Below are 22,674 nucleotides of genomic sequence, written 5' to 3' on the forward strand. Positions count from 1 at the left end.
CGACAGCTCAAGATCAGGGTTTGTTCAAGAACAAGTGTCCAATACTGTGTGTGATAAGGTTTCACACGACTATTGAACTCATATTGTAGGCCAAACTACTAACTGGTGATCAAGCCCATCTCTTACCATCAGCCTCTGTCTGAATAATCAAATAATAATCAATAAACAAAGACTCTCCTCTATTACAACGTTTATATATCTGTACCAGGGCAGAATAGACAAGTTATCTCTATGTACATCTGCTGCTCAGGGGGCAAGTGAGGGACATGCTGCATAGTCTCCTATACAGTGTACTGGGAGCTCTAATTACTCCCAACTGCAGCCAGACTGAACCCTACAAATTTTAATTGAGCCTTGATAGGGTTAGCATGCATCAGCACCCATCCTGGTATTGGATGTTGGGCCAGTACCAGGTTAAAAAAGGCTATTTTCCCCCAATATTAAACTATGGTATCAAGATCTACCTAGGAACATCAAAAATCAAGGCAACGTGACTTCATGTCCTACCTTTTTTCACATGTAGAAAGATCGTAGTAGATAGTGTTGTGTATTGGACTTTTGGTACTCAATTTCAGCAGATACCAAAAGTTGATACAATCAGTGAAGGTGCTACAAATGCCTCCCTTTCAGACCTGCTTTGTGGCCCTGATCTCTATAGCCGTTCAGAGCAACAGCTGCAGAGAAACCTTGCTGTGAATGCCAAAGCCGTACAGTTGCAGAGACCAAAGTCAGTCCCTAGCAAATATTAGTGCATGTGATAGTTTGTTTTTTCATAGTTTAGGCTGCAAATGGCTCTGTGCAAGTAATTGCCTGGTAGGAATGCAGCTGGGATGTTCAGTGAAGGTTAAAGGAACCAAAACACATTTTTTTGCTGTAAAACAAGAACTTCATTCTTTATTGTCAAGGATTGTTGAAAAAAGGAGTAACCGGTTGTCTAGTCTCAAGGGCATTCGGTTTCAAAACAACTACATGCAGTTCACCAGTATGAAGCATGGTTTGACTGATAGCTTACTCCATGATGGCCAATACCTCTGTCTTTGTGGACTGTAACTTAATAGCTCAACAATTTGTCAAAAGAAATAATTAAATTATGCAATACACAATACACAAATATACAAGAAAAACACAAAAATGCCCAGATGTATCAAAACAGAAATATATTGTACTACTAAATATATAGACAGACCTACAAAGTCTGTAAATTATCTGGAGTTAATTTGTTTGTTGTTTCATCACATTTATACTTGAATCTGAACTTGTGGTGTGATTAGTCTCAATTGCATAATCATTCTTAGTCACACTAATGCAAGTCATACTAATAAAACCAGTGGTTAAAGTCCATGTGATGTATTTGGCACATTTAGGATGATGAGTATGCTCATTTAACTTCATTTAGGCAGATTTTGCACATTTAACCCCATTGGGCTAAATGAAGAACTGTAAAACACAGAACAATGCATTGTAAACTACTCCATATCATGCAGCCGTTACGACATGCATGTTTTTGACTATTTGTAAACTTTTGGTAGAATCAGTAGCCTACTAGCCCACATCATCTTGTGTGACTTATGTAAACAAACAGGGCCTCAAACATATAACAGCACAAACAATTGTGTAGAAGAAGGTATATATAAGTTTTTCAGAAGTTGTAGGCGGTGATCTGATGTGTTTGGTCCCCACTCCTGTGCTCTTGTGCCTGGTAGTCCGACCCAAGGTAATGCATAAGATGGTACACAGTCCTAAGAGTGTCTTTCCAGAAGAAGGGGAGCTCTCGGCTCAGTCGTCCTCCTCCTCTGGCTCCTCTATGGGCTCTAGGAGGAGGCTGTGCCTCAGGCAGGTTTGGAGGTAGTTGACCAGTGTCCGCTGGAAGTGCTGGACGCTGCGGGGCTCTCTAAGGACGTGGCCCTCGTCTGGGTACAGCTGCAGAGAGTAGTTGGCTTCCACCTTCACCAGTCGGTTCAGGAGCTCAGCGCTCTGCTGGAAGTGCACCCTCGCTTTGTGACCATGGCCACACACACACGCACACACACACACACACACATTTAGATTAGAGGTAATAAAATTAAACATAAAAAATTTACGTTAAAGGTCAGTATAAAATTGAACAATAGCTCACCATCTGCAGTTCCATGTAAAATGAGGAAGTTCTCGTCTTTCAGCTTGTTAACCTCCTCCAGCAGAGAGGCAGTCTGAACAGAAACACAGCAAAAACATGAGTGGAAATTGTGTAAATACAGTCTGAAGCTGACTTGTTGAGCTGGCCTCTATCACAGAAAGGGGTACAGTGTATTTTCACTGATGTTCAGAGCATTAGGTTTAGAGCCTCACCGAGTAAGTGTGTTCCTCCTTCGCTGGAAGGCCTAGGTACCTCTCTGAGAATGCAGCACCTGAAAACAGTGGAATAACTTCTACTGTGAAAACTGTGAAACATATATGAATTGTTATTGAGTTTAATCCCCGCAAAAAATATATTCACAGTTTTTATGGCCATTGAATGACATGATCTCAACTCACTATAAAGTCTAAAGTCAGTTATGGGAGCCACAGCAGCGGAACACTGAAACAGCTTGTCCGTTGCGGCTAACATCTTGAGAGTTAAATAACCACCAAATGCCTGTAGGAAGAGACATAAAAAGCACTTAACATACAGAGCATGCTGTATCTGTGTAGGTGGCCAGGCATAATCCTTTATGTCTATTATTCAATAGAAGTATTGAACTGCCAAATTAAAAAGCATTGTAACCTTGCCATAGAGGGCCATCCGACGATCATCAATATAAGGAAGTTGCATCAACCACCTGTGGAAACATATAAAAGGCCATTAATGTATTAATTATTAATACACTGACACTATTCTCACAATTCAACAGTATGGCCTGATGATATTGCATAAGGGCACTGACTCTACAACTCCCAGGTGATCTTTGACTCTGAGTGAGCCGAGCTTGCGTGGATCCACAGTGGCGGTCTTCTGTCCACGGCCAACCCCGCTCCTGCCGTCCACCCAGGCCAAGGCCACGTTGTGTGTACTGGAGAGGACCTGAGGCCAGTCCAGGGCAAATTCCTCTGTCACTGACTGACTACCAGGGACTCCATCTCTGTGTGACAAGAAGAACAGGATGAGCTAGTACGGTAACAGGTGTGAGAGAATGAAGAGAGAATGAAGAGAGAATGAGAAAAGACTATGGGGATCACAGGTTGCAAAAGAGGTGACTTTAAACCACCAATAGCTGCTGTTCGGCATGCTTATCCTGGTCAACCTGTCTACAAGGTATGGCACATGTTATGACACATAGGGCTGCAATTCAGAGACACTTACACAATGATGAGTAGAGGGTGCAGGTTGGCCTCGTAACCCTGAGGTAGAGATAGCTTCAGGTGCAGATCTAAATAAAAGAAAACAGGGGCAGCAGGAGGTCAACTGTCAGGACTAATATAGGTAAACCCATCCATAGTCTCTGCCTAAGACACTTCTGGGCACTGAACTGCAGAAACACGAACTCCCCTTAGGCTAATACTGTATGTGTCATTATGTTAACAGTGAGTTCACACAAAAAAAACACAGACACACACCTACATGCACACCCAGGATCTGAATGAATGAATGCTTAGTGCTGGTTCCCAGAGGGAGGGCATGACTCACAGTCCCAAGGAGACTTAATCACCAAATTGAAGCAATTACTGCTTTCTTTGGTTGTTACTCTACTATATTTGTCCCCTCCAGTCTGAGATATGTGCAGCCAGCGCTCCTTTGTCACTGCTGCATACAGTAGATTGAGCCACAGTCCATAAATGCTAAATTGCTCAGGGAAAGGTATTGATTATAATCTGAGAATGCTTTGTGACTGTAATTGTGTGGCCAATAGTCTAACTAAATGTTGTTGGTTTTTTTTGTTCAGCGAGCAGCCTGGTTAGATAAATACAGTGAGTACGACAACAAATAAATACAATTAGCGATATGGTTTCTCTGCTGTACCGTGGTTGTCTGCTGACAGCGTCCTGAACAGAGTCTCAGGGAGCCTCTTGTCCTCCAGGGCTGCAGCCAGAAGGGCGTTGTCCTCCAGGACTATGTATCCTGCAGGGGATAAAACACCAGAGCGTCAGCTGCTACAGTGCAGTGTCTCACAATTCAAAACATCAACTGAGGTACAGACTGTCTTTCATGCTGAACATCAAGTCAGACACCTAGTGGGTCGTGCTCTCTGAGGAAACGGCAGACAGAGGGCGGTGTTCACAAGCAAACATTAAAGCCCTGAGATGAATGGGTCCGTGTGAGGCGGCCCCGATGTTTGCTTGCCTATACCACCCTCTGCAGGCCGCCGTGGAAAGTGTCTGATGGATTAGAGTGGGGAGAGAGGGTAGGTGGTATTTGGGTGATGACATCATTAGTCAGACACTCACTGGAGGGGTCCTTTGTACTGTGAACTGTCACTTTGGGGATTCCAGGGCCTGGGGAATTGTTCAAAAGACAACATTGTAAATCCGAGTGTCTGAGCAGCATGCAGCTTTCATATTCTTTGTGTGTGTGTGTGTGTGTGTGTGTGTGTGTGATGTTTACCTAGGCAATATAGAGTGAAATGGGTTTGATTGGGGCTGAATTCAGCTTTGAAAAAGCCACATCCGTCTATGAGATTACAGGAGAGACACCGGTGCTGAAAAACTCCATCCAGGTCCACACTCAGAAATAAGAGAAGAGCAAGATTATTGACCGCACTTAAAAGAATAGGGCCGTCTGAAGCTGTTTGATACGCTCCAGGACGCGGACAACTGATTGTTTGTATATTAAGGAAATGTAGCTGCGTCTTGAGACTATTCAGACGATTGACTCCTCAGAAACAAATGGGGTTCAATAAGGTTGAACATAAAAGCTGTTTTACAGATGGTGCTGTGAGGCTGTGCCCAGTCTGTAATTGTCCCTGTTCATACCAGAGCTTTCACATTTCATATAGGATTAATCACAGACCACGATCCTTCCTCCTCTACAGTATTAAGCTATCTACTGAAGCCCAAAGCTATGTAATAAAAAAAAGGAGATATAAACCCTAGGAGGCTGATGAGTGAAGAGACAAGCGTATTTATCACAGGTAGGGGGCAGGACCGTAAGTCTCAGTGACTCCTTGTCCACTGAGTTGGCCTTTTCCCTTATAAATGTATTAACTGGCCTGTCAGCTTGGAGCATATTCATGAGGATGGACCGGCTTCCTCTGCTGCATAGTCGCCCTTTACATCACACCTCACTTGTTTTTCACCTTTTTCATATCAGCAAATCAGTGCGCAGTCACTCCACTCTAACCACATTTTTGTGCGGTAACTGTTTAATCATTCAGATGCCATAAGTGATGTCTTAGTCGAATTGAATGAAAAGTGGGCAGCTCTCAAAAAATGAATCTAAAATCTGTTTTGGAATCGAAAATATGGCAAATTAGAAAGATCTCCACAACTCCACAAGTTCAGTACACATCCTATCTTCGTTTATGGATTTGTATTATTCTACTCTTAATATGGAATGGAAATAATTACTGTATTTAATTTTACAACACACAGTAGGTCAAACATTTTGCATGCTTACCTGTAAAGGTGTCTGCTTTGCCTGGATTCTTCTGTGCTCAGGAAATAGCTGATAAAGAGAGAAATGACCCAGAGACAGAGCCAGTTATTCAACACAATCCAAGTACTGTAGATCACCCTTAGGCATCTTTACTTCATCGTAATTGCTCTATGATAAGGATCTATCTACATATATTTACATACTTCTGCACAATAAAATCAGTGTATCACATTTAATTTGTAGGCAGTGTCAGTGATGGCGAATTAAAGCGTGTAAGCAGTGGATTTACACCGAAATATGTTTTCTATCCACTTGAATATGAATAGCAGTGGAGTATTGTGAGAGAGCGTGACTTGCTTGGAGGCAAAGAGCGGTGCCAGCATGTGCATTTTGGGACTGCAAACATCTGGCTGGATCTGCAGTAGACTTCCCATAATGCTCTATGATGCTCCACACAGTCATACCTCAGTGTGTCTGTGCAGGCACCCAAGCAGGGTTAAGACAGAGTTAAGCAATGGTCTGCTCTAAGTCTAACTAATGCTGTGTCCTCCTCAGTGCCAATGCTTTGCCATGAGCAAAGTCAGAGTCAAAGCCATTTGCCTTGCCCTTCTCATTGAGATCAATAAGTACACGTCAAAATGGCCTTTTTATGTCTTACGAATGGACAATTTTAAATGTACCGTTTAGCCCATGACCTAATGAAGGCATTTGCTCTCTAACAGCTGACACTTCCGGAATTTGCTCTGAGCTTACACGAAGAGATGATCATTTTAATGATGGCCTCTATCCTTCTCTCCCTCCTGTCACTTGTACATTCATTGCAAGGAGCTGTGAGCTGATAAAGAGCTGAAGGGTGACTGTGCACCGCTCCGCACACTGTGGCTCTCACATACATCTTCCCAGCCTTCTCGTCTAGGGCGCAGAGCAAGGTGACGTCCCAGTTCCCCGATGTCAAGAAGCGAGGAGGGACAGAAGGGATGGCAGGCTGCGTTACACAGAGGCAGAGGAACAGAGATGAAGAGGAATATAGAAACAGGCAGATAGACACGGAAACAGAAATAGAAATAGATGCAGCAGTACAGCGAGAGTGTGCGAGAGGATGTAAAAGAAACAAATTTAGATAGATCTACAGAATTAAACAAAATGCCGACAGTGCAGAGAGAGTACATAAAGGAGAGCAGTATTTTTTAAATTATTCTTTATTTAGATAGTGAGGGAAAAAGCGAGAGAGGCACAAAGCAGCTGAGACACAGGAGAGAAAGCACTGGCAGGATTTGATCCTGAGCCAGTAGTGGCATACATGTGGGTGATTATAAAATAAAATGTCCTTCTTAATTCAGAATTCACTGAATTCTTGGATGAGATCTATACAGTATAAAAAATTACGCTTTTTCCCCTCAAAAAGATAAAGGGCAGAAGAACATGGGGGCAATAAGCAAAATGACTCCTTTGATAAACAATTTGCTGACAAGGTATTGCTCAACCAGTGTTTGCAAAATGAAGAAGAAAACAAATGGGGACAAATTGCTTGGAGATAATGAGAGAAGTGGAAGAGAGTGCGAGCAAAGCAGACATTAGGCACTGCGCTGTTAAGATCTGTAATCACACGCCATTTAATGTGGCCCTGTTGAGAAGTTAACAATCAATTTGGCCGTAAACTATTCGAGGATGACACAAGGGAGTAAAAGTTAACTGCCCTAAAACTGACCTGGGCTGAGAGGCTGGCAATGTGGCGAAACTCTCCACGAGCCCCCTGTTTGGATGGCAGGATCATATAAAACACGGAGCCGTCAGCTGAAAACAACGGCACCTCCTGTTGAGTCGGAGAAACGGATCGAGTCAACAGGAATCTAGTGTCCCACCTCGCTAGTTGGCCCACTGGCAAGGATGGATAGCTGCAAATAGCCTTTTGCCTCATGAGAAACACCTACCTGCCGCTGGTTTTGCATCAGGTCCATGGCCACTTTGTGTTTCTGGGGATTTAAAATCACATACGAATTATTCACACCATTCATACTTACACCTAACACTGTTTTTCACAACATCGTATAAATAAACCATATTATGATTATTAATTATTAAATGTAGCATTAATATGTAATCTGCAAAGGGGAAACAAAAATGAATCTGCGAGGATTACTGGGGGACAGAATTATACTGCAGTGCATCATTGAACATTCTTCACATGCAGCAAATGACCTTAAATATTAATCTGGCCAGGAGAGATGTGAGAGCTTAAGGAAATCAATCCTAAGTCCCCACACTGTGCGAAAGAAGAAAAATTCTATTAAAGCTGCATATGGCGATGGAGACCCGTTGGATTACTGATGTGGAACGAGTGATGACCGCTCACCTCTGAGCACGCCCCAGTGGTGGCCTCGCACACGCACAGCACTGATTGGTTCTGGGCACGATTTAGCCAACGAACCGCGAGGCGGGTGCTGCTGACCCAAGTCACCATGGAGATGTAGCTGTCTCTAAAGGAGTAGTGCAGAAAAAAAAAAAAAACACGAGGAGGGGAGCGGAAAGTGGAATGGAGGAGTTGAGAAAAAAAAAGAAGCAGCAGAGGAGAGGAATTCAGACATTTCTGACAGCTGACGGCTAACGTCTTCATGGTTTATTCTGTTTTTAGACTCGGAGAGAGGTACTACCTGGCCCTCAGGGAGTCAGGAGGCATCATCTCCAGAGTGTGAGCTGGACCATACAGGTTCACTACAAACAGACTGACTGAGGGGATGCTTGAGCCAGCCTACGAAGTCGAGCAAAAGAAGAAAAAAAAGAGGATCAGAAAACCTCATCAAATACGTTTAAGATCTTTTTGGCAAATCTGTTTTCAAACAGCTGTCACCTTGGGGTAAGGAAAGAACACGTTGGAGGGGTAGAGGCCGCCTAAGAAGTGAGGTATTTCCATCATAGGTGTGGCGGAGTTGTTGATGGTGAGGTATGCCAGCCGGGCGCCATCAGCAGACCACCAGTGGGCAGCATAGGTCAAGAGCACTTCCTCTGTTGAACAAGAAAATGTTGAATTCATGACAGCTGTGAAGCCACGTACCTGCCGGCTTGATTTTGCAACTTTTCCACCCGACCACCTGGGTGTGAAACGTTGGAATACGTCCTACCTTCATAGGTCCAGTCAGAGAGTCCGTTGACCACCTGCGGTTCCTGACCACTGGATGTGAGACGCAGGGCTTTGCTGGTCACACCTGGCTTGTAGTAGATATCTCCGTCAAACACATAGGCCTGGCGTGACAGCAGCACAGACAGATAGAGCCGATCCGTTATCAAAGACAGCACACTTGCAGGCTTCGTCGCTGGCTGCCGGAATCAAGCGTCGGATGCCATCCAAGAGTGAATGAATCATCAGCCAGCACGCCCGAGTGAGAGCCAATACATCTTAGCTTGCCAGTTAATGTGCTGCAGATGAGCACGGACATAGCAGCGAAAGCAAATTACAGTACAGAGAAGCTAGATGAATTATATTATCAGTGTAAAACAACCCCATTATAGCACCGCGGTCATGTCAATACGCTCAGTGCTGGAGTTCATCTCAAAACCCCAAAGACACATTGATGGCAGCATTGTGAAAATATGTCAAAAGGAGTTTCTGTTCATACACAGATTGCAATATTGTAGATTCTAAAGGTTTACAGTGTATTCCTCGCATACCGCCAGGCATAGTTGATGTGGAGGACATGCTAACGAGTGAGAGAATGAGTAAGTAAGTGAGTTGAGTGCCAGGCTTACCAGCTGGTTCCCCTGGGGCCCCCAGGCTGCGTACTGTAGTGCTGCCTTCTCCCTCTCTGGAGGGTTAAGCTCCAGAAGATCCCTGGAACACACACAAAGCCGTCCATTAGGGATGACTGTCCCATTTACAGCCACTAGTGGATACAGACAGAGGACCTCTGAGGTCCATCCATGCCCTGGCCCTGAGCTTCGCTTGAGAGAGATTTTGTGAGGGGAAAAAAAGAGCAAGATGCAGAGAGGGAAAACGAAAAAAAACAGAGAATGGGGTTGGTTCATGCAAGGGTGCAACGTTTCTTTTTCCATATTTCTAGCCACACTTTTATCTTCCTTAGGACAGGCAAACACTTTCCTCCAAGGCATTCTCAGGCAATTCACTCTGATCAGTAGTGCAGATCTTCCTGAAGTCCCTTTCACAGAGGCACTGGCGTTCCTCCGAGATACAAGTTCCAGGTATCGTCTACAGCTACCATGGAGTTTCTCACTGTTATGAGGCTGGATATGAATCTCAGGCAGTGAATTCAAATGTAGATTACAAACCTCAGGCTGGATATGGCGCCTGGAAAGGGCACTGATAAAAAAGAATGCATGTCTGACAGAAACATGAGGCTCTGATTCGATGAGACACACTTGGGGGAACTTTGTCAGTCCGCGGGCCTGCTTGCATTGGTAACGCTCATGCCCAGTGCAGCCCATGCATTAGCATTCATGGTTCTACCTACCCATTAGCCACAGTGTAGATAGCATAGGAGGCTGTGAAGGACTGAGAGAACACCTGAAAGAGGTAGAGGATATGATGCACAGGTGTCCCGCACTTAGAGGAGAACACACTCACACATTTTAGTACTCGCACATGCACATACACAGGTGCACATGGACACACACACTCACACACACACAACCACATGTGCACATGCGTATCCAGACATGTGCACACATACAAACACAAACATGAAACTTGGTTAATTGCAAATGAAACAAAGGTAAGGAAGGATAGTGCTGAGGCCAAGCACTGCATTATTGGCTGCCGGCTTATTGCTTTTATAAGCCGGCAGTAACACACCACTATATTAAAAAAGAAATAAGCCAAATGTTCAATGAATCCTAAATGATTTTTTACTGATAATAGTTAAATTTAATGTTATTCCTCCGCCAAGCAACATAGTCGTGCCTAAACAAAGTGGTTGCTAAGCGACACATGAATACGGGTATGTGTGGTGATTCTCAGTTACCACATTAATATTTAAATACACTGTTTAACTGTGTTTAGCAGGTATTTTACAGCAGCTTTGACTCAGCCAATCAGAAGTGAGGACCAAAACTGTCCATTTTATACGGGTCATTAAAACTTGGCCAGCAATTTCATCCATATTACATCATCTGATTAGCATAGGAATTTAGATAGCAGGCCTCCTTAGACTGAGTAAAAGAGACAAGTTAACATTACAGACGTGAAGTGAGTAAGGAAAGTACGGGAACTACGAGAGACATCCTTATTAAATAGCATCATTACAGCTAATATCCTTCCAAGTGATAGAGATCCATTGTGGCTGGCAACTCTCTCGCAACCCTGACACAAGCATCAGCAGCTCAATGAATAATTAAATTAGCATGTTGAAGAAGACTAGGGACCAGAATCGATGAATGTGTGTGTGTGTGTGTGTGCGTGTGTGTGTATTAAATACGATTGATCACAACAGTACCTGATGAATTCTAGGTAATATATTGATTGCTACCGGTTTTTTTTTTTTTCAAGCAAAGAGTTGGAAGCAGGCTATTTGCCCGCTGGCCTCTAACAACCCCAGCCTCCTGGAAAGCCAGTCCCTAAAGAAATTAAATGTCACATCTTCTATACAGCATACTTAGCAGTGAAATTGGATTTCTCTGTGTGTTGTTTGTCCCCAGCTAGAAAATGCAGGGATGGAGAGAGGCAGGGGTAAAGCAGCAGGGATAAAGAAAGGAAGTAAACAGTGTGGCTTTCTAAAGGAAATTGAAACCTGATTGCAGTGTGGTAAGTCTTGCACAGCTGGATGTTGGTGCTGAGCGTGAGGGCAACTAGGCATACAGGGAAACAGCTTCCCCTTCGCTAAAAGCACAATAGTAACCAGGAAGAGGGAGGAAGAATGAATTGGCCAAAGACCGGGGAAAGAAAGAAAGAAAGAAAGAAAGAAAGAAAGAAAGAAAGAGGGAAGGAGGGCAGAGTCACTGGCATCGAGGCTGAGGGCCAGAGTTGACAGATATTTAACAGACGTCAAGCGGGCATAGCAGAGTTAGGAGTGTCACTCTATGAGGCCAAAGGGGGGCAGCCGCAGCATAATCAGCTGTTTATGATTTGTTAACAAACCCAGAGGTCCTGCTCATAATTTCACATTATGAAGCTAGCGGAGACAGTACGTTATTGTCTGTGTGTGTGTGTGATAAACAGACGGGACGCCTGTGTACGTGCGAGGCAGAGAGAGAGTGAGAGCATGTGTCCCGGGGAGGCAGGAGTGAATTCTAATGTGGCTGCCAACGACATGTCATAAATCCTCCAGATCGTTCTGCTCGTCTCCCCCCCATTACTACCCGCCCCCTCCCCAGATTAAACACCCAGAAGACTCGTGCGTTCGTGTGGGATTCACTGACAATGGCACCGTGCGGAGATTACAACGCCCGTTGCGTGAGGACGGATATTGGTAGCTATTGTATGCTGCAAGACGCACAATATGAGGGGGATAATAGCATCCCTCCCTATCCCATTGTTTACGCCTCACAAGCATTTCTTTACAGTTTCTCAATGTGCTGCGTTTGATACCAGCAAACAGTGGTGGCTTGATGCAGAGTGCAGACACAACTGGCCTGGTGTTTTATTTGTCCCTAAACTGCACCGCCTTGGCAGGTACCGCTCTGCTTGCCTCTCCCCATCAATCCCCCAAACCTCCATCTCATCTAAACGATCTCTCCTCCACTCTTTAAAATATATGGTTCCTCCTCTCTCTCCATCTCTCTCTCTCTCTCTCTCTCCTCTCACACACAAACATACAAACACACATGCACAAACCTGTCCAATTCACACAGGCTTGGAGGACAGACGGAGCCTTTTCCTGTAGGAAATCAGCTTCCACTTGTTCCTATGAGGCCCCATCCCTAACACACCTCCGACTATACCCTCTTATCAAAACCCATTTATTTTCACCCACCAGGCACAAACTGTCCCTAAAGCCTCAAGAGCTAATACGAAATCCAGAGAAGCCTTTTAACTTTTACCCACAGCCCGCTCATCCATTTCTCCCCACTGCAGCTCTCTCCTTTTAGCATCTCTGTCATTCTTTTATGCCCATTCTGATTGATTTCGATTGGGCAGGCTATGTAAGGGCAAATGGTGCATATCACATTTTTCTCCCCTTCTCCTCTGCTAGTGGCTTTCTCCCCTGCTCTCTCTCTCTCTCTCTCTCTCTCTCTCTCCCTCTCTCTTTCTCTCTCATTCTCTGCCATTCTCAGCAGCATGCCGCTCCTCTTCCGAATAAGGAAGCTGGCGCTGGCTGCAAACTGCTTCAGTCAGCACAAAACCCCCAGAGATAGACAGAAAAAAAAAGTGTGTGAGAGAGAGAGAGAGAGAGAGAGAGAGGAAGAATGAGAGAGAGGAAGAGGGAGCTAGAAAGAGAGCAAAAGAGGGGGAGAATGGAGGAATATCCCCCACGCGCACAAAATACCAGCCATGCCCACACACACATACACACACACACACACACAAACACACACAATATACGCATGAATCCAGGTGACATATCCGCTGTCTCTGACTCCTATGAGTGTGCATACATCCCCTCGCTCACACTGAGCATGCAGATGAGGATAGACAATTCCTGCTGATACCATAGGAAGTATGCTAATGACATGGCATAAATCAACCAAACCCACCCATAAATTGGGCAAACATCTGAACCTCATCTTTCTCTACCCGGTTTTTGATATCTGATAACTGATATATCGTGTATTAACCACTAAATAATTCAGTTAAGCTGAATGTGCTGTGTGTTTATGATAAATGCTTTAACACAGCAACAGGCTCGCACACACACACACACCCCACCCCCACCCCCCTCCACACACACACACACACACACACACCTACACACACTCACACACAGAGAGAATATGATACGCAGTGATTAGAGCAAAAGCAGATCTTTGAAAGAAGGACCCAGAGAGGTAGGGGAAATTCAAAGAGAGACCGAGAGAGAGAGAGAGGGAGAGAGAGAGAGAGAGAGAGAGAGAGAGAGAGAGAACATTCTAAACAACAGCAAAAATCTGTGCTGGGATTTTTAATAAAAATATGTGGGGGAAAAAAATGTGCTGAGAGCTTTTTTCCTCCTAATTCTGTTTTCTTCCCTCCCCCATTACTTGCACATTACGCGTCTTGCCTGCCCTTTGAGGGAAAGAGTCAACTATTTATTAAGCGCGCGGGTATTTACAGAGTGGGAGGACCGGCGGGGAGGAGAAGAGAGGCTATATGGCGCTGGGTTGTTTTTTTTTGTGTGTCTATACCATCGATGTGAATAGACGCTTATCTCAAACCAGCTGGAGATTGCGAATTTGACTCTCGTAAGCGCCTCATTAAAATTCCCCACCAAACTAGCAGGGCGATTTCATTACTGCAGCTCCAACTTTGCCGCTCCATCTCCCTGATCTCCCCTTCCCCCCTTCTCTCCGCTCTCCACATCAAACTGATCACTCACCCTAAGCTTTCCTGTAACCCCCTCTGCACCTTCCACCATCAGCCACTTTAATATTCGACTCCTCACATGTTATCTCAGTCGTTTTGGCTGTCTGCGTTGTAGAGCTACGGACTGCTGCAGTAGCAGAATCGGTCCCCCTCCTCCTCCTCCTGTTCCTCCTCCTCCTCCTCCTTCCTGTACTCTCTCTTCCCCTCTGTTGTTTCTTTGGGGTCCCCCTCCTCCCTCCCTCCCTCCTCTCCCTCATACTCTGTAAGATGTGATTAGAATGCATGTCACCGTTGTTTCACAGCCACCAGTGGTCCGCCAGACAAGTAGAGGGCTGTGAGCGGGAACAGATTGGCTTTGATATTAGGGGATGATTTATGGTCCTGCATGTTCTCTGAAGTTAAAATGCTTGACAGTCCCTTTCTGGCACAGTTCAGAATCAACTTACTGTTTTACATGATTAAATGCTGTGGCAATAAATCTTTCCTGACCATAGATTCGGACAAAACTTACCGGTCGAATGTTATGCGCCAAGAGGACAAACCTCTTGTCTGCGGACACGTGGAATTTAGTGCTGGTCAGATCCTATAGAAAAAAGACAACATATCATCAGATACTTCGATGTGGCCTGCGGCGAATCTAAACCTCTAAGTGTGACACACTATTTGGGCAAAAATCGTCTCATTGCATCATGTATGTCTGGGGAAGCTCTATTTGCTTGTTGGTATTCATGCACAAAAACATCTTTTTCTGGGATTAACAGCAGCGGCGGAGACGCTACAGCAAATCGCAACTCAGGGGAGCAAAAAGAGGAGCGACTTCATCTCAACCTGACAACACAACCCTGCTTAAGCTCCTCGGCAATGACCCATATAAGTCTGTCAGTGTCGCGCAGAGGCGGCGTTCAAAATGATGCCCTTGCTTGGAAAATCTCTTTGAAGCCACATGTTGAGGGCTCAAACACAGCAGCCGGATCGGGGGGGAAAAAGCGGTTTATTCTGTCACTCTGCCACTGCATATACAAGGCTCTATTTGTCTCAACAGGGGGATGTGTAACAGGGGGGCTCTATATTCCCTCTCCATCTGGAAGCACCTCTCTATTGACCAGTCCATTTGTCCAGCTGTCTGTATATATGAGGCAATCAATAGTGAGATCTACCCTTTTGGCAGTAACTCACCAGGGAGCTGTTGTCCAGCAGGGTAGCGGTGAGGTTGCTGTTGAGGCTGAACGACAGCACATGTCCTTCTCTGGTGCGCAGAGCCACTTCGTTTTCTGACAGGGACAAGACAGTTGAGGAGGAGAAAGTCCTGTGTTATTAGAGTTATGACAGAAATCCACAGAGGCCATGATGCTGGCTGCCTCTGCAAACCCACGGCTCTGTTTCAGGTGAGATAATTAAAAGTGGCTTGCGACTGACACAGGCACTTTGTCAGTCAGAGGTAATCTATACATCAGCACAGGGGAAATAGACTTTTACCGTTCAACCATGCCACACGGGGGTCATGAACTTTGAACTCCTCGCTCTCCAGATCCTCCATGGTGAGACGGGAACGGAGTAACAAGTGGGACTCATCTTCGGAGAGAGAGAGAGAGAGAGAGAGAGGCAGAAGTTAAAGAAACTCCTCGCTTTTCACTTTTCAGCGCATAACGAGAATTATCTTCTATTTACAGAGAAGCAAAGCCTGGGCATGTTTGCAGTGTTTTGCTTCAGTCTTGGTTTCTTTTGGCATATTTTGAATGTGCTTGTTGATATGTTTGTAACGTTTGTAAGAAATGTTTGCCTGCCTGCATTATCCTCCCTTTAATCCCCACACTACAACTCCACTCCACTTCTTTGCCTTTATTCTTTCCCACTTCTCTTCGCCCCCATTTTTTTTTCATTGCTGTCTCTCCCCCCCCCCCCCCCCCCAGTTCTTTCCATTCTCTTACCGGGTGTGAGGAGGATGACGGAGAGGATGACCAGGGACATGACGGCCACGATCACCACCATGGCAATTCCTATGCCCTTCCAGTTCCGTGGTGGACCACCTGAACCACCCAGGTCCTGACAGATAAAAGAATACACACACACACACATGTGCACGCACACACACACAGAGTGATGAGTGTGAGCACAGCCGAGGGAGAGAACATTAGTGCTGCTTCATTTCCACGGTCGCACAGAATTTTCTCTCCGACAGGCATATCAGTACAGTGAGTCTCTGGAGGATTGAGACCAGTTTTCACCGTGGCAGAAATCTACCTGAATTACACTCATTTTCCTTAAAAGTGGTGCATAAAAAACTTTGCAAATGAGAAATTAGACTTTAATTGCAGGCAGCAATTTTTAGTCATACCATAATCCCTCTCCACAGCCGCCTCATTTCACCTGTTACATTACTAATGGGCCGTGTGGTAAGGCTGAGAAGGAGGGATATGGACAAAATGATCATGAAATGTGTGGCGCCTAAAAAAATGTGCTTCAAAGATAAAGCCTTTGTCGAATTCATCTGCAAAGAGCCGCTTTGGGAGATCAAGATGTACTGAACTGATTTGGAGGAAATTCTTGATGCGGCGATAAAAAATAAGCAAAAGCAGATGGGACGAAATAGCGATATGATGAATTATAGACAGAATAGCTCAGCTGCAGTTGCCAGGAGAGGGAAAGCTTCAAGTTAAGGCTCAGTTCCTCGCACATCCTCCTCCTTAACGCCATCAGGGGGAACTGATGGAATGAGATTGCGACAGTATCAGTCACAATTAAACACAATTGCGCGCCGTTCCCGGGCTGCGCTCCACTCCCTCGTAATGAGAGGCTGGCATCGCCGGAGCCACATGCCCACTGGAGTGTGAGAGTTCAATCACAGAGCAGCCATAAAGCTCAGCCTTCATAATGGCCGCCCACCCCTTGGCTTAACCCTCGCAGCCTCGCCTCTCCCTGTCACCTTCCTCCGGGCCTTGGAGAGCGGAGGAGAGCAGGGAAGGAGGAGGAGGAGGAGGAGGAGGAGGAGGAGGGGTGGGGGGCATCTATGCGGTTCAGTGGTCAACAGATTGCTGCTCCTCCGCGCTCCCTGGGTGCCACCAGCTGTCCCTGAGTCTGTGCTATCAGCCACAGTTGCCCCCATACATCCCCCCCCCCCCCGCCCCCCCCCCCCCCCCCCCCCCCCCCCCACATCCACACACCCACACACTCCTATACTGTCCTTGACCATGTGACTCGAACCCCCCCGGCACTGGGTGTAGATATGAAACAGTGTTGAAAACATGACCGCGTACTCAGGACACTTCAAAATGTCAGAAAACTCAATTCCAAAACAGAAAGCATGGTAGCAATTGAAGATTAAAGGTCACCTCACTTGAGCCAGAAACAGTGGGGGACACACATTTTCTCACCTTACTTTACGGCTTCATGCACTGCTTATTTTGTTCAGCACTAACCCTCGATACACATTTCTTCTTTTTTTTTTTTATCAATCTGAGAATTCATTTCAGAAAATCCTCACCTGCTATTCCAAGGTGGCTTACTTTCAACCCGAGATGTATGAGAGTCAGACAAGAGCTCGGCTATATCTTGACTAGTTGCCAACACGGGACTCCTGCCAAGGTCTCATCTTTAATAGATCTCCTTGGCTGCGGTATCATAACACGTTCAAATTAAAACCACTACCAGTTGCACCAACAGGGACGTCTTTTAAGTGATGTTTCAGCTCCCAGTGCAGGCCGGAGCTGTTGGGCAGGCGATTGATGTGCGAGTCTCCCCGTATCTACTGCCCTCTACAACACTGTGTTTTATCTCATCCTCTTGCCCTCTCGCCGCACAATCTCTCTGCTACAGTGAACCACCATCATTCCATCTGAAAAAGTTATGTAAGACACTCTATGGAGGCTAGGGGAGTGCTAGAAAATTGTGCAATCAATATTGCAATACATTCAATACTGACAATATACTGTATCGTCTACAGTTTCTGTATGATTGAACTATAAAGCACATTTTTTTTCTGGAAGTGAAACCAAGTGTGGAGAGGCAGCTGCTAGTGGCACTAAGCAATTTGTATATATTGCTTTATATATTTGTATATTTGATGATTAAATGTTTGAAAGTGGCTGTTTCTAATGGTAAAATCTAATTTAGACTCTTTTTCACGCCACAGATTTGCAATATGCTGTACAGAATTGCAGTCATCTGAGGATTACAGTATCATAACACATATATTGAAAGATCCCTCGCAATTCCCAGGTCTCATGGATCCCATAGCAGGAGGGGACACTTTAAATGAAATTCCTCCGCTCGGCTGATTCCACCACAGACAGTGTTTTCATTTGCAAGTCCTCTCTCTAATTACTGAGTGCAACATGCGAGCCCAAACATCCTTCTTAATGGGATGCACAGCTCCCATCGTTCCCCTGAGCTCACACATTAGACTACACTTCCAATTAAGGTCGCATCGTTGTAAGATAGACAGGGAGAATCCGCATTGGGTGAATGAGGAGTTTTGTCACACTTGCAAATGAGGCACAGATATGAAGAGCAGAATCCCCAGAGTGAATGTGAGGAGAGCTGCCACCACTGGCTGGCTGCTGGTCGCATTGCATGTGGGATCTAATACAGCACAAACTGCTGGCACAGGTGAACGGATGAGGAATCGGGCTGTGTGACAGACCCGGCTTGTCTCAGTCAGCAACCTGATGGACAAGAGATTATATCTCATAGCAGATTTTCTGCTGAGCCACATCAAAAATGAATCACACATAGATCTTCCTCACTGAGCCATCTATCCCATCCAGCCTACTTGATCCCACGGGAGCTGAAGAAGAAGCCTTGATGAGGTGTCACTCAAACACAAAGGGACTCAAGAATGCAAATCAAAGCTCTTTATGTTTATGGATAACTCTCACTTGAAGGAACGCCGCTGAGAGGGATTTTGGCAAACCATGCCGAATTGCATTAGAGAAAAGAGAGCTCCTACCTTTGCCAGCAGAGCTTGGGGAATTTCACTCAACCAAATGAAAGAATCGATAAGGTGTGCAGTTGAACAAGGTCCAGAGGGAAACAATTAATGCAGCCTGTAAAGGGGACTTTTAGATAGACAGACCACTGGAGAGCACTGTTTCTTGCAAAGTATGACACCTCCTTGCGGATTACCGGGACCTTTTCTGACCTTTCCACCATCTCCACTCAGAAACCCGTACTCAACGGACTGGAACTGTTTTTCAAATTCAACACAGACAGATTTCAGCTAACTGGATCCTTTTTTCAGAGCAAAGCCCACAAAATCAAACACCTCTAATTGTATTGATTGAGTTCACACACTATAAAGGAAGCCACACCAAGCACAATTACTCAATCCACACACTATGCACCACAACTAGGTTGTGGACAATCCAGGCGGTGCTAAGAATTCATAAATTAGGCTCAGGAGACCTCCTTAACTCCATCTTCTCTGTCTTTGAGGCGAGGAGAACCCAACAATAAATCACTTGCGTAGGAATCAGAGAACCAATGCAGGCGTAGTCTTCAGGGATACAGATTCTCGATTTGCATTCCTCTCACCTCCCTTTAACATCAGGCTATGATATTTACTACACACATGACATTGGCAGAGGCATCAGTAAAATAACCACCAACATGAAAAGAGAGGGAACTATGTATTGGCAGATACATATAGCCTTCAATATATCCTATAAGCCCCTTATTTTAATGATTCATTGTAATTGCCCACAATGGAGAGCTGTAGATTAGCAAGTAACCCGCGCATGTATTGCCTTGTCAATATCTCTCTGTGCCTCATTTAAAATGGAGGTTATCGTTAAAGTGGGCTGTAACTTCAGCTTAGTTTGAATAGATGGTAACCAACCTGCTGAAGTAAATGAGATACCAAAGCTTGATTTCTATCTAGGCTATCTTTTATCACATCCAGAAGAATTGCTGCACTCCTACTCACTGTGCCACCATGTCTCCCTTGTGCTCCCCATGTTAAAAGAGGCAGTAGGTGGTAAAGACACCATATGGGACTAAGTGGGCAGATTTTGTGCCCTCGAGGCTAACGCCAGACAATGCAGCACAAGCCTTAGTGAAATGAAAGACCCACCGCTTTAGCCTCCTCTGCTGCAGGGCTGCCCTACCGTCTTATTCTTTTCATGCTTCCCATCACGCATTACAAAATTTACTGTACAAAAGGGTCCTGCGTAAGGAGGCTTTTCCTCAGTGAGTCCAGCCTCTCACAGTGGTTGGGTTTCTGCCTTGGGAAACAAGCAATGTCAGTGAAATGCATGTGGCAGAGCTTTGGGCAGCATGGCAGAGTTACACTGAAATATGACAGAGAAGAACATGTCGTTTTTACAGCAGGCCAAGATTCTGCACAAACAAACTATTGGTTTCACAATATGCTCAACAAATGATACAATATACTGTACAATATACCAATCCACAATATCAGTGTTGAAGCTGAAATTGAAACAAAATTGCCTTTGAAAGAACTAATTAAATCAAGGTTGTTTTCTTCCTTAATACAAGGGATTAAATGAGCCAGAACAAAAAATATTATGTTACTGTGGCATGAAATTGTTATATTGCTTTGTTAATTGTATTTGGTTATGGCCATAATTGCCATCACAATACATTTTTCAGCTCAAACAATGCACTTTGAAACTATTGTATCATGATGTCCCTAATGTTTTATTGTTACATTCCTCAAACAAACACATGACTGACAAGTAGCAACCCATAATATCTCTTCATCCACTGCTTCTACTCATCAGCGGGGAAAGACATAACAATTAGCAACACAACTGAGCAATAAAAATAATCCCTCATTGAAAATGAGCAAATGTGGTTTGCCTCATAAATTGCTTGGCTGTGTAAAGGGTATTGATTGGAGACAGGGGCATAAGACAGTGCGACATTTGCAGGCAATGGATCATCTGTAAGCCCCACAGCGTCATGTGGCTCTCTCAGGGAAACGATAATGCTGCAGGATAATCTGAATACATCAAGACACCATTTCATCACATCAGTAGAACTGAGTCAGTGTGTCACATTATTTCAAACATCACTATGCCCAGTATCATACTACATATCACATTACAGAAAATACCCATGGAGCGTTTTTTTATATATATATATTTACTGTCAGTCCAGTCTCTCAAACACTTGCCTCCACCTGCAGCTCTGAACTGAAAGATCTCTGGATTGAAACTCTCTCCCAAAGAAGGTGATGGTTTGTTGAGATCTGTCAGTTGGGCGATTTGACACAATTTCAAATTGTTGCACTGCACTGAAAATAGAGAGCATATCCACCACAATAGCTAATCTCTGGGCAGCGACTGACTCATCAGTGTGAGAAAGTTTTATTTAGCCTAAGCCCATAGTGAGAAGGAAACAAGGTGTAGATGTTAGTCATGTATCAGGATTTCAAACTTTCCTTGTCCAGAAATCCCATCCAAACAAAAGTGTAAACCCTGACTCATGACTAATTGATCTGCTGCAGCTTGATACTCGCTATCGATAATATCATACTAATACATGAATAACTACACCAAAAAACAATATTATTTTTAGGCATAGAAACCATCAATGAATCTTATGAGTCACCATGTAACATTTGCAATCAACATTCTGTGCCCACAATTTAGAGCGGGCATATGAACAGAGATGAACTCTACATGGCAATCTCTTTTCCAAAGACACCAACATCAAGTGCCAGAATCACTTTGGAGCTGTTATTACAACATGTTACAATAGAATTAGTAGACCATAATAAAATCATTTCTTAAACAACAATGCAGATGTGTGACTATAATTTCAGCATCAATTAAGAGTCTAAGGAGTGTAAGCAAAAAAATATATATGATAGTGGCTTATCGTCATTCATTGCTCATTGACAATACACCTACACAGCAGAGGGATAATCAATCATACAGTGCAGGCTGTAGTTTTGAGCCCCTTTGTCACCATGCACGTCTAAGCATTAAACTGATGGGGACAGGCAGCTGGGAAAATCCTAATATCTTAGTGTTAGATGGAATAAATGAGGATTATTATTGATGCAGCAGATATCATGTAATAAAAGTGTATCTGGGACAGAAATACAGGTTAAGAGTGAGAGGCACTGGACGTCGAGTTACTACACCAGCCAGCACCGCAGTGCACAAAGTCGAGCCTGTCCAGCAGATGGATATTGACGGAAGAAAGTCTGAATGGGCCACAAAAGGCTAAAACACACGCGCTAATCGATGATCACCGTTTTGTGTGGATATGTGAGGAATTCCCTTCTGCACAGCGGAGGATTTTACAGAATCTCCCTCGGCAGGGCACACACACACACACACACACACACACACACACACACACACACACACACACACACACACACACACACACACACTTGCTCTGTGAAAACCCAACCAGCGTGGACTTGGAATCTGAAGAAAAATAAATAAGGATTCAATAATTACTATAATTAAAAAAAACACATACCAGCTCCGTGGTCATGTTTTGTTGAGTTGTGGCAATCATTGTGGTCCGCAACAAGCTGTGGCACCTCAGTCACGTTAAAACCCGCTCAGCAGCTGCACAGTGGTCTCGCAGCGCTTGTTCTCCATGCTCCGCTTCTTGCAAGTTTGTCTTCAGTGGGCTAGTGATATCTCTCTCTCTCTCTCTCTCTCTCTCCCCCCCCCCTTCTCACCCTCTCTCTCTCTCTCTC

General features: G+C 44.7%; 1 protein-coding gene across 1 annotated transcript; it reads right to left on the reverse strand.

Moving 5' to 3' along the window:
- Positions 1 to 1,064: 1,064 nt before the first annotated feature.
- LOC139928794 (inactive dipeptidyl peptidase 10) lies at positions 1,065 to 22,487 on the reverse strand. The gene is made up of 25 exons (XM_071921451.2): positions 22,449 to 22,487; positions 15,923 to 16,037; positions 15,471 to 15,566; positions 15,171 to 15,265; positions 14,506 to 14,577; positions 10,012 to 10,064; positions 9,293 to 9,374; positions 8,668 to 8,788; positions 8,397 to 8,551; positions 8,200 to 8,297; positions 7,902 to 8,025; positions 7,480 to 7,521; positions 7,257 to 7,361; positions 6,442 to 6,533; positions 5,570 to 5,617; positions 4,559 to 4,677; positions 4,402 to 4,449; positions 3,977 to 4,075; positions 3,320 to 3,386; positions 2,904 to 3,098; positions 2,744 to 2,798; positions 2,515 to 2,614; positions 2,329 to 2,387; positions 2,117 to 2,189; positions 1,065 to 1,994 (listed from the first exon to the last, which is right to left on the reverse strand). The coding sequence occupies exons 1-25, from the start codon at positions 22,485 to 22,487 to the stop codon at positions 1,777 to 1,779; spliced, it is 2,370 nt and encodes a 789-aa protein (XP_071777552.1). The 3' UTR covers positions 1,065 to 1,776.
- Positions 22,488 to 22,674: the final 187 nt, after the last annotated feature.

The sequence above is a fragment of the Centroberyx gerrardi genome, chromosome 14 (genome assembly GCF_048128805.1).
Source record: "Centroberyx gerrardi isolate f3 chromosome 14, fCenGer3.hap1.cur.20231027, whole genome shotgun sequence".
Taxonomy (NCBI): domain Eukaryota; kingdom Metazoa; phylum Chordata; class Actinopteri; order Beryciformes; family Berycidae; genus Centroberyx; species Centroberyx gerrardi.

What these genes read in the sequence shown, in the direction of transcription:
- LOC139928794 (XM_071921451.2), bottom strand. Translation starts at nt 22,487, where the DNA reads ATGATTGCCACAACTCAACAAAACATGACCACGGAGCTG. An exon ending in CGTCATCCTCCTCACACCCG is followed by an intron (nt 15,567 to 15,922) that starts GTAAGAGAATGG and finishes CTCTCTCCGAAG; the next exon opens with ATGAGTCCCACTTGTTACTC. An exon ending in GGATGGCCCTCTATGGCAAG is followed by an intron (nt 2,615 to 2,743) that starts GTTACAATGCTT and finishes CTCTTCCTACAG; the next exon opens with GCATTTGGTGGTTATTTAAC.